Genomic DNA, 13,191 nt, shown 5'->3' with positions numbered 1-13,191 from the left:
TAAAAATAAGGCATTCACCGTATAGAAAAGATCAAGTGATTATTAGTGTTGAGCGGCATGTCCCATATTCGAATTCACGAAATTTCGCGAATATTCGAAAGAATATTCGTAAAATATTTGCGAATATTCGAATTCGTTATTATTTCACATATGCGATAATTCGAATTTTTGCATCGCATAATACATATTATGCGATACATTTAACACTCTAACCCGACAAGCGTCACTTCACTGTGTTGTTAAAATATACCATCGGATCTAAGTTTTCCGTACGTTCGTGAAAACTCAGTTCCGATGGTATATTTTAACTAACTAGGGTTAATAGCATTTTTCAAAAATTCGCCTATTAGCTGGCTGTTAGATAATTTGCCTATTCGCTATATTCATTTATTCGCTACATAACCACCTAAAATATGAAGTGTGATGAGATTGTTCGCGCGCACGTGCGCGCGCATTATAGGCGTGGTTTATCGCGAGTACGTCAGGGTCAATCAATAGCATTTTTCAAATATTCGCCCAACCGCTGCCTGTTAGATAATTTGCCTATTCGATATATTCGCTTATTCTCTCTATTCGTTTATTCGCTACATACACCACCTAAGTCAGTGTGTTGAGGTTGTGCGCGCGCAGTGTGTTGAGGTTGTGCGAGTACGTCAACTCCATTTTAAGAGTGAATCTTCAACTCCTGACAAGAGAAAATGGTGGGCACAAGATTCCATGACGAAGAGGATGAACTCCTGCTAACCGTAAGTACAACACTTCATGTCATAACATTTTGAATGCATGTTCGCACCATATCTGTATATTATAGTAATTATTAAGCAATAGTATGTTTACATATTCGCGCATGCGCAGTTATGCGCATATATCTGCGCACTAAATATAACTTTATTTTTAATCATGTCTGATTAGATAATCATCATCGTTGTAATAAGTATTGTTTTGACATCACAGCACTTTGTAAGATGTATGTATGTATGTATGTATGTATGGACAGCAAAGAAATATCATGCACATTGCATATACATTTTCCTGCCACACACTGCATACCACACACTGCATACCACACACTGCATACCACACACAAACACATAGTGCCAGATTTATCATTACTCTGACAGCTCACTCCACTTTCACAAATGTCTAAAGTCAGTTTTAGCCAATTCAGATTTATGATCATCCCTTTTTACGGTAGCAGTTTATCCGTCAGTAAGCAGCTTTACAAAAGTCGCACGTCCTTACGAAAAAGTTGCATGTTCTATTAAAAACTCTCATAAGATAAGCATGGTCCTCACTGGAGTGAACTAGCGCATTTTTTTTTGCAACTTTTTAAATAGTCCCAATAGTAAATGTGTCTAGAGATTCATCTACATAAGAAAACACGCCCACTTTCATAAAACTGGCGAGCATAGTGCAGAGCAGGAGAAACTCGCAAATTTGTGCGCAGTTTTAGCGTTTTGCACTCCATTATTCTGACTTGAGCTAATGATAAATCTGGCCCCATGTCTTATTGGTCTGGAGAAAAATTAAAAATTTCTTCCTGCCATTATTTGCTGGTTCATTTAGCGTTACCCAGGGTGCACCCCATATCGTACCGTCGCTTCACTAGACAGGTACATATCAGCTCAGCTGGCCAATATCCGATTGCTCAGACCCCACCCACATACAATCGCAATACAATCCGATCTTATAATGTGAACATTAAATATAATATTTCCACCTTCTAACAAATACTTTTTGCTGTGTTTTGGATGATATTTATTAATAATCCTTGTATTTCCTAAATTTTGTAATACATGTTTGCATCTTTATCCTGCAGAGCATGTTGAAGAAGGGTTATGACCGGACCCGGAAGCAGGCCGAGAAGAGGGCTATTGTCGTGGGGGTCGTCAAGGCCTTACAAAAAAAATTTGGACGGACCGACGGCGAAATGCAAATTGTTAAAAAGTGGTCTGACCTGAAAAGGAGGCACCTGGACTGGGTCAAAGAGCTCAGTCAGAGAGTCTGCCCTGGTACTTTTTTTTTTATCACCCGTTACAAATTATTACTTATTTTTACCTGTTGTGAAACATAGCAATTCATCCCTTTACCTCATATATCTCTATTGCGCTGTGAGTGTATATATATATATATATTTATCCACACAGCGCGGTAGTGATGTATGATGTAACCGGATGATTTTGTACTTTGCACACACACACACATAATAATAAATATATGTGTGTGTGTGTGTGTATATCTAGATAAACAGCAATCATCAATCTGTATTAGGGCTGTTTCACACAAGCAGATGCCGTGCGTGACATCCGCTACGTGAATGACAGCCAAGACCCGATTCACAAGTGCTCAATTTCATAATTTATTTTTCTGAACTGACTTGAGGACCCATTCATCTCTAAGGGGGCCGCACGATGTGCGTCCCGTCTCCAGAAAAGCGGACCCGCACTTCTGGGTCCACATTTCAGTTCTTAAAAAAAAAAAAAGAACGAATATATTTTTGCACTAAATATAACTTCGTCTTTTATGACGTCTGATTAGATATTCATCATTGTTGTAATAAGTACCCTAGACAGGTACATATCAGCTCAGCTGGCCAATGTCCGATTGATCAGACCCCACACACAATCGCAATACAATCCGATCTTATAACGTGAACATTAAATATAATATTTACACCTTCTAACAAATACTTTTTGCTGTATTTCTGATGATATTTATTAATAATCCTTGTATTATTGTCCTCAATTGAGGCCAAGAATAGTCATATTATATTATTGACATTGACGTGCGGTCTTCAAAATGCGTCACGCACATTGCCGGTGTCCTTTTTTCTTTTTGTGTGGGTGGATATGAAAAAGACATTACGGATGTTTACATTGAGCCTAAATCCAAATGTTGTGTGATTTCAGGGCTTCCAGCGCCAACGGTCTGCCGCCGTCTAACCACGGCGGATTTGGATGTAGTGGAGGTCTCCACAGAGGAGGATGAGCAGGCGGGCCCCTCCCACAGTCCTCGAGGTGCCACCAACCCACCTGATGTGGGGATTGTTGTGGAGGTGTCTGACGAGCCCGGACCCTCTCAAGGGCCAAAAACATCTGGCCCAGCTCCTGCTGAGGAGGAGATCGCCACCCCAGCTCTTGAAGAAGAGGATGAGGCGTTGGTTACCACCCCACACCAGGAGGGTAAATATGTGCACACATCATTGTAATTATGTATACATCACATATTTAGAAACATTAACCCTCAGTACCCCATGCCCATTTCTACTTTAAAGCTAATTAAACATTTTTCTTAAATATTAAACGGTATCTATGTTTGTGCTAATAACTTTAAAACGAGTTTACTGTTCACGGGCATAGTTCTATCTTATCGTTACACATTGTACTTCATGACAGTAGTAAAATTTAGTCAAAATTGTAATGGCATCTTTGTTAAAAAAGTAACTAATCTAAAAAAATATTAGAAATAAAATTATATAATCATAATAAAAATTTCAATTGATGCTACAATATAGATTAATAAAGATTAAATAAATGTATAAGTTTACAATCACCATATGCATATATCATGTTTATATAATTTATTAACAGAAATATAATTCAATAACAGTTTGGTTATGCAGTCACTTTTTGAGGCCTACATAGTGTCAGCGACAAATAAATTACCCCATTTCAGAAACCACACACCCTCTATTTAATCCAAATTTATCCTATAAAGTCTGTTAACGATTTAATTGTCCAACGGTAATCTATTAAAATGTTAAAAAAATTAAAATAATTTGAACAAATTATAAATTACAAACTATTTTATTTGAAAACATTGTAGTGTTTAAATCATAAAAAATCTTAAACGTATTACAAACAATATGTATATTTACAAACAGTTGTGCACAAAACCCTTAACTTTGGTCGCACAGCAGGCTTCAGACTGCAAGGAGCACAATATGGCTTTAGGCTAAAGGATTTAAATTAATGGTAATTGGGAGCTATGTCGCATGTTAAGAGAAGACACCCTTATGTGACCCTAGAGTTGAAAACAAAACAAAGTGATTTCATTAGGCAAACTACACCCCTCAATGAATATGCTAAGCAATTAGATCAATCCGCAATTTTACATAATGAGCCAATGATTGTCTTCTAAAAAAAAACGTTCAAATTGACAAAAAAAAAAATGAATTTACACACATTTTTTTTATTAAATATGTGGTTACAGGACTAAATGCACCCCACATTTAGTTCCACTTTTAGCATATAATTCACCTGAACACCACCACATATGTTAATTTATTTAATTGGCTGTAGAGTTGTAACAGCCAATATCAGCGCTTGCAGGGGAACAAAACACTGGTGTCCCCTGCTTCACCTCTAAGGCAACAGGTGCTGTCGTACAGTCTTTTTTAGCATTTGTCACCTCCACATGACACCTACTTACCCCCCCCCCCCCCTTCAGCTACGTAGCAGCAATGCTTATGTCTTTGAAATACGTCCAATAGGAGAGATCTAGACAGCAGGTGTTTGACAAATACCTGAAAAGGCCTTATTTTATATAATTGGCTAGCTGCTCTGGACTAGTAGATCAGCTATTAGACCACGGTTAATGAGCCATTTTGTCCCCAGGGCAAATATTTTATATTTGGCACAAAAATAGTACGGAGCAATTTTGAAAGTCATGAAACACTGCACCCTACAATTATATAGCAGGTGATGAAGATCATAAAAGTAACAATAATAATGGGACAACAAAAACCACAGTAATATCAAACAACAGACATGCACAATAACTCTTTAATCTACATAAACTAATATTATATAACACAACAAATTTAATTTAAAACTACTAAAATGTCACTAAATAATCTACTAAATAAAACTACTAAAATGTCACTAAATGTCACTAAATAATAATGTCACTAAATAATAATTTAAATATACCATAATAAACTACATTTATTATGGTATACTTTAAAAATGACACTCAAATTATCTGCACTTAACTACATACTACACAAAATTCAATAAATGACTTATTGTTAATTGATATATTTATCTCTTGTGTTTTCATAACAGTAATCAAGAAAATTTCTGCAAAAATTGCTCTAATGCAAAAGAGGCATGGGAAAATCAGGCAATTAAGAGCCCTCATTCAAAAATCCCAAAGAATGCTGCAGGAATTTGAATGCCAATATGGAGAGGACCTGAAGGAGCTTGCAAGCCTGCAGGAAGAACTGCAAAAGTTCCCTTAATTTTATTCTAATATTTTTTTTATTAAAAAAGTTTTCTTAAGTTATATTGATTCCATACTTATTTTTCTATAAGGTTATGTTTTTGTATAATTTTAACTGCAGACTTATCAGTAAAGGAGCCTTTAGTCCACGTTGAAAGTCAGCAGGGTTCGGACAGACAACAGCAGTAGGTACATCTTAATAGTGTAGTATAAGGCCTACACATAAATATGTTTTTTTATGACAGCAGCAGAAGGTAGTGTTGTATTATGAGGCATATACATAACAAATCAACTTGATCAAGACAGCAGCAGCAGCAGGTAAAGCTATAGTATTCTGAGGGCTACAAGTCACCTTTAAATGTACAGCAGCAGGAGCAGCAGGTATTTATAGTGTTTTATTATGAGGTATATACATAACAAATCAACTTGATCAGGACAGCAGCAGCAGTTATAGCTAACGTTATATTCTGAGGCATACAAGTCAGCTTCATTTGGACAGCAGCAGTTGGTAAAGTTAACATTGAAGGTTGATTAGTAAATTGAAAAATCAACTTTATCAGGACAGCTGATGGTGTTGTATAAGGACTTCACATAGCTACAAAGGACAAACAACTAGCTTGACATAACTCTGTATGATCATGACAGACAGCATCTGCAGCTGGTAGATATTAAAGGGATTCTGTCACCTCCCCTCAGCCAAAAAACGATTTAAAAGCAGCCATGCAGCACAGCTTACCTGGATTAGGCTGTGCTGTTTTATCTTGAAATCCGTCCAGCAGTTACTTCAAAAAACGACTTTGATCAATAAGGAAATGCGTCCCGAAGGTGCCCAGAGGGGCGTTTTTTTCTTCCTAGTGAGCCCAGTACCGCCCCTCTTTCAGTGCCCAGCCCGCCTTCCTTGTATTTTCTAACTGCCGCCCCCAGCCTGCCACAGCCTCCCCTCCCTCTCCTCCCCCTCCCTCACGCCGAACGAAGTCTCGCACAGGCGCAGTACCCACTGAGGGCTGCGCCTGTGCGATCATCAGGAGACTGAGGGCGGCAGCTTCATCTTCGTCACTGGGCATGCGCCGAGCCCAGTGACGTCCGATGCTCGCTCTTCCCTGCTGACTGAGGGAAGAGCGAGCATCGGACGTCACTGGGCTCGGCGCATGCCCAGTGACGAAGATGAAGCTGCCGCCCTCAGTCTCCTGATGATCGCACAGGCGCAGCCCTCAGTGGGTACTGCGCCTGTGCGAGACTTCGTTCGGCGTGAGGGAGGGGGAGGAGAGGGAGGGGAGGCTGTGGCAGGCTGGGGGCGGCAGTTAGAAAATACAAGGAAGGCGGGCTGGGCACTGAAAGAGGGGCGGTACTGGGCTCACTAGGAAGAAAAAAACGCCCCTCTGGGCACCTTCGGGACGCATTTCCTTATTGATCAAAGTCGTTTTTTGAAGTAACTGCTGGACGGATTTCAAGATAAAACAGCACAGCCTAATCCAGGTAAGCTGTGCTGCATGGCTGCTTTTAAATCGTTTTTTGGCTGAGGGGAGGTGACAGAATCCCTTTAACGGTCGAGTATAATCTCATCCTAATTCAGCAGGACAGGCTGCAGCAGGTAATGTGTATTCTCAAAAGGCTGAATGCTAACTCGCCATGATCAGAACAGACAGCAGCAGAATCCGCAGTAGCTAGATATTAACAGTGGATTATACGGCCTACACATAACTCTCAATGATCAGGACAATAGAAGAAGTCAATGCTAATGGTGGAGTATAATGACTACACAGAATTCTGAAGTATCAGGCCAAGATCAGCATGCAGTAGGTAAGTTAAAGTAGTATTCTAATTACTACACAAAGTTTGGCATAGCTAAGCAGTACTAGAGAGTGTCAAGTTATTATATTTCAGCAGACAAAATTTTTTAACAGATGGGGATGTGGAAGACCGATTATAAAAGTATAAAAAAACAGATTGAACCCCCAAGTACAGCATGTGTATTCATCGCTTACATATACAATGTTGTCCTAATAAAATAAACTATCTAGATCAAAAAATTATAACAGTTCATTATTATTATATTTTATTGAAAAGGCCAATATAACATTGTACAATAAATCATTTATCAAAAAAAAAAGACTGTTGCCCATCTTGGCTCGTATGATGAAAATTGGGGTTGCAGCGAGTCAGTTTAAAGATCTTCAGGAACCAGAAGCCATATTTGTTGTTCCTACCAGAGAGCTGATTAATCAGATTTACCTAGATGCTTGGAAATTTGCATACGGAACTGTCGTTCGTCCAGTTGTAATCTATGGAGGAACACAAACATCTAATTCACTGCGCCAGATATTTCAAGGCTGCAACATCCTTTGTGCGACACCTGGGAGGTTACTGGACGTTATTAACAAGGAGAAGATTGGGTTGAGCCAAGTGAAATACCTTGTTCTGTATGAAGCTGATCGTATGCTGGACATGGGCTTTATGGAAGATGTAAGAAAATTGTTGTCAAGTCAAGGAATGCCAAAAAGAGAAGAAAGGCAAACTTTAATGTTCAGTGCCATGTTCCCTACACCCATACAAAATCTTGCTAGAGAGATTTTGAAGCCAGATTATCTGTTCGTGGTTGTCGGACCAGTTGGTGGCGCGTGCAGTGATGTCGAACAGCAGATAATTGAAGTGGAAGAGTATGGAAAGAGGGCTATGTCACGGATGATCCGCTAGAATATTGAACCGTCCTCCCAATATTATCAATATTACTCTCCCTTATTGATCAGTAGGTCTATTAAAAATGAATTATTTCCCTAGGCCCCAGAACCTACAATTTGATTACTCAGAGCGTCTCCTTCTGTTTACCCAGAGAACAACATAGCCCTTTTGTTCAAGTCAGTCAATAGATGCCCAGCAGATAACGCAATTACAGCTGGTTTTCTTAGGTTGTCAAAAGAACTTCCTTTCTGCAGATATATCACAGCTAGGTGTGAAGAATACACCTGGGGGGAAACATTTGGTGTTGCTGCCATAAGGGGTTGGTAAGATAGCTTGATTCAGACAGGCCGGCACCAAGGTTCCTAGATTGACACATGAATCTGAGATATGATTTTTACCTTTTTAAGTGAGACCATGCATCTTACGGACGTAAAAATTACATCATCGTGTCACTCAGAATTCACTGGACATGTACATATGGCAAATATAACTCTAGGAGATGCCCAGATAAAGTTATGGTGTTACCTCATCAGAGAACTAGTTATAATAGTCATATTTGGTATCCCTGGACTCCATATTTTGTGGGGAATGTGAATGTGTGCTTGTTACTTGTGTACAGCGGAGACATCCCGAGATATGGCTCATACCATATTTCAGGACTGGCATTCATCTCAGGGAAACAGCCTGCCCAGCAGGCGGACTCTCAATTCCCCGCCTTGATTCTTGGACCCTTTATAACAAAGACCTAGAATCTGCTAAAGGAGTTCTCCACTTTTAACAACACCTGAAGAGGGCCTCAGCCAGAGAACCCGTGGGCTGTAGGCATATTACACTGGACAAAGGCTTCTTGGACTTTATCCCTGCAACGGACTATTTCACCAACGGACATCTTTTCTGCGGAAACTAAGTATTTTCTTTCTTTTCTCCCTTTTGTTCATTGGACTATACTTTCCTTGATTATTGTGTTATAATTACTGTGCATCGTGATAATTTGTATTGTATATAGATATATAATAAATGACCTCCAAGTCATTTCTCTAGCCATATGCCTGTTTTCAAACACTGCAAAAACTTACCCTAGCCTCTCCGAAGAGAAAGCTACTCGGTTCTGTTATCTAGATAGTGGGTTCCTTGCTCCCATAAATTGCAAGGTGGTGGCAGTTAAACTACCCTGTGTGTGGTTCCGGTCCGGTCGCACACACGCTTACTTGCGGTCAATCGGCAGTCCACTCCCTGCACTTTCAGCCTATCAACTGTACGGACTCAAGTTAGACTGTCGGTGTGCTGAAAGTGGCTGGGAGTCCTGTTTGCGGATTGACCACTAGGGGCGCTGTTACGGTTTCATGACGTATTGTGGCCGCGGTGGTCGCAGTTCGTCACAGGCTAAACTGCTGGAACTTTTACAACTCATAGGCCATGAGCGCACAATGGATTTTGTGAAAACCAAAAAGATGGCGGATTTAATTGCAACATTTCTTTGTCAAGAAAAAATCCCCTTTACAAGCATTCACGGGGACAGAGAGCAAAGAGAGCGGGAGAAAGCTCTGGGCGACTTCCGCTCTGGACAGTGTCCTGTGATTGTTGCCACGTCTGTTGCTGCCAGAGGATTAGATATCGAGAACGTCCTTCATGTGATAAATTTTGACATCCCTGGCGATGTTGATGAATATGTTCACAGGATCGGCCGAACTGGACGCTGTGGCAACACTGGAAAAGCCATTTCTTTTTTTAATAAGATTGGTGATGACGAGCAAAAAATTGTCTGTGGACTAGTGAAAGTTTTAACCGATGCTCACCAGGAGGTACCTTGTGCCGGCATACATACATAATTCCTCTGGGTAGCCATCTTATATGCTTCTGGCATATGTAAAAAAACTGTGAACTCTCATCTTCCTGAAGCCTGAAGCCTGGGTCACCTATGATATAGATGGACACGTTTATTACCACTACTCTGTGATGCCGGCTATAAAAGGTCATAAAGGCTATACCAGGCCCAGCTCATCCTGTCCTTTAAGATATACCCCGGTCACGTGAGATCTCTGTGTGTGCGCAGACTCCGTCACAGACCACTAGGTCACAGCTGTGGGATCCGGAGCAATCGGATCCATAGTTCGTGACAGTACCTGCTTGGCTTGAAGAGATGGCGTTCAGTGCCCATGGCATGCCAACCTTTAGTTCACAGCCAAGCAAATTTGCTTCAGTGGATAGCAGGAAGAGAGGTGACTTCCAGGAGGACAACGGTTACAGCAATGCTGGCATTTCACAACCTGCAGCGCGGGCGGCAGCGGAGGAGGACGAAGATTGGGGCTAGTCGGACGTGGTTAAGCAGATGAGACATTCTTACAGATTCAGTTTTACATGAAACAATATGTTGTATGTTTGTAAAAATGAGAATTTTGTTTATCGCACTCCAGTATTTAAGGTAGTAATTTGCCGTTAGGAAATTTACTTATTTTGGTTCATTGTAAATGGCTGCTCTGAAAACTTTAGAGCACAAAATTAAAGTTTTCTTTACTTTGAAAAAAAAAAGACCGTAATTTATAATAGAAAATTATTGTTTAACGCACATTAATTAACCTTTGTGTGAACACACTATTACCTTTCAAATGTATTATTGAACAAAGCTTTAGATTACAAAATACAAATCTACATTCAAAATGTATAAATATATATAGAGTATCAACCAAATTTTAACAAAAAATTTATTTATACTTTTGAAAAAGTATCTTTAGATTAAAAAAAGTATCAAATTATCCATACTGTGATCCAAATTTCAACCTCAATAATACAATATTGCATAGTAAAATTGTCTTCAGTATTCAGTTATTATTATTAGAATTTTAGGAGGTACAAAGAACAATAAAAAATCGAATCTCTCCAATCAGGAGATTGCAGCAATGATGATGGGATTACTATACGCCCTGCCGATAAGGGCGGTGCGATAGTAATCCTAAATACTGATGACTATAATAGAGAATGCCAGAGACAACTGTTGGACACAAATGTATATACTAAATTAAGGGCTGATCCTACTAATGATTTTTATCCGCAATTGAAACAATTATTTGAAAAAGGTATAAGGGGAAACATTCTACTAGAAAGTGAGGCTAATTTTATATTAAGTACACAGTGTAGACTTCCTGTATTTTACTATCTGCCGAAGATACACAAAAGCCTTACTAATCCCCCTGGCCGCCCTATAATTTCGGGGATTAATTCCCTCACAGCCAACCTTTCCCAATATGTGGATCGCCAATTGCAACCGGTAGTTAAAAAAACAAAATTTTATCTAAAAGATACCACACAGGTAGTAAAAATACTGGAGGAATTAATGGTAGAAGAGAATTGGACATTGGGGACTCCCGATGTCCGATCCCTTTATACATCCATCAGGCATGATCAGGGACTTGCGGCATTGAGATCTCAACTTGACAAGAGTGGTCATTTTAAAGTAGCACAAATAGAATATATTTTAGAAGCAGTGAATTTTATATTGAAGCACAATTATTTTGCTTTTAACACAGAATTCTTTTTACAGGAATCTGGTACCGCGATGGGCACCAGGTTCGCACCCAGCTACGCAAATCTTTTTATGGCGAATTGGGAGGATGAATATATTCAGCCAATACTGGGTGCGGATCTGGTGCTCTGGAAGCGGTACATAGATGACGTGATTTTTATCTGGAGAGGCACGGATTTGGCGTTGGGTTCCTTCCTGTCGAACATCAATCTAAATGATCAGAACCTTCAGTTTACAGCGAACCTGAGTAAAACAGGGATTGAATTTCTAGATCTGAAGATTGATGTTGATAGGGATAAACTGAGCTGTAGCACTTATTATAAATCTACAGCCAGGAACAATTTTATCTTACATTCAAGCTGCCACCTCCCAAGGTGGCTGCTTAATGTACCAACAAGCCAATTCAGGCGCCTCAAGAGGAATTGTACGAAGAATGAGATATTCGAAAATGAGGCCGAAATACTTAAGCAGCAGTTTGTCGAAAAAGATTACCCAAATGACTGCATCGAAAAAGCCCTGAATAAAGTAAAAAATTTAGATCGACGAGATTTTTTTGCAGAGAAACCAGTTGCATTAAGTAGTGATGGTATGACATGTGGGGAGTTACAGATAATTCTGCCCTTTAACACCCAGTACAAAAAGATTGAAACCATCATTGTTAAACACTGGTCATTTCTGCAGAAAGATAAAATCATAGGACCATTGATGCCGACAAAACCAAAAATAATTTATACTCGTGCCAACAATCTAGGTTCAAAAATTGCACCTACGATAAAAACATCTAAAAATAACTCCAAAAAAAAAGGATAAACAATGGCTATGTTTTGAGGGCTTTTTCAGATGCAGAACTTGTCCAAACTGCAAAATAACAAACTTTCAAAGAAAGACAGTTAAAGTTTCCTCACCCAGTAATGGATATGTGTATGAAATCAAAACTTTTCTGACATGTAACAGTAAAAATATAATATATCTGTTAACTTGTCCTTGCAGAAAGCAATATATTGGCCGTACAAAAAGGTGCCTTAAGACAAGGATTTCAGAGCATATAGCAAATATCCGTAAAAGCTATGAAAATCACACTGTCTCAAGGCATTTTAAGCTATGTCATAATAGCGATCCAACAGGTCTCACCTACGCAGCTCTAACAATGGTGACACCAGAGTGGAGGGGGGGAGATTTGATAAAAAAGATGTCAAGGGTGGAATCCAAGTTTATATTTGACTTTGGTTCCCTAGTCCCACAAGGACTGAACGCTGACTGGGAACTTTTTGGTTTCTTGTGATCCCAAGACCCTTGAAATTTTCTCCCCCTCCCTCAAAATATTGTCTAATAAGTATAGGAATAAAGAGACTTGTGATGTGGTAGTTTTTATGTATAGATATATATATATATATATATATATATATATATATACATATATATGTATATTTTTACATTTCTTTCACATTTTTCACATTTTTATATATTTTAAGTATTATATTGTAACTGAAATCATGTGGCATATGATTTATTTTACATTTAAATAGCAGTGGAACATAAAACGCAATCTATTACAAAAAAACGCAGCAAAAACCAGACCATAGGAATCGCACAAGGGAAAACGCATATAATGATTTCATTGGACAAATCCAGTTTTCCACATTTTGGCACGACGAAATCCTGTCCGGATCTTGCTTCTTTCCAAGATTTCATATAAAAGGATGTGGGGAAGCTCTTCAGGGTTACCACTGAGGAAGGGGTCACTCAAAGAACCCCGAAACGCGTATGGT

At 39.2% G+C, this 13,191-nt stretch overlaps 1 protein-coding gene across 1 annotated transcript; it reads left to right on the top strand.

Annotated features, from left to right (window-relative positions):
- The first annotated feature begins 698 nt into the window (after positions 1-698).
- LOC122925934 (probable ATP-dependent RNA helicase DDX4) lies at positions 699-10,385 on the top strand. Its single transcript, XM_044277277.1, has 7 exons — positions 699-746; positions 1,820-2,012; positions 2,910-3,182; positions 5,067-5,232; positions 7,335-7,893; positions 9,285-9,704; positions 10,013-10,385. Exons 1-7 carry the CDS (start codon positions 699-701, stop codon positions 10,211-10,213), a joined length of 1,860 nt encoding a protein of 619 aa, XP_044133212.1. The 3' UTR covers positions 10,214-10,385.
- The last annotated feature ends 2,806 nt before the right edge of the window (positions 10,386-13,191 follow it).

Source organism: Bufo gargarizans, chromosome 2 (genome assembly GCF_014858855.1).
Source record: "Bufo gargarizans isolate SCDJY-AF-19 chromosome 2, ASM1485885v1, whole genome shotgun sequence".
NCBI classification, from domain to species: Eukaryota; Metazoa; Chordata; class Amphibia; order Anura; family Bufonidae; genus Bufo; species Bufo gargarizans.
The sequence above is the reverse complement of the archived record's forward strand: the minus strand, read 5'-3'. Positions and strand labels throughout refer to the sequence as shown.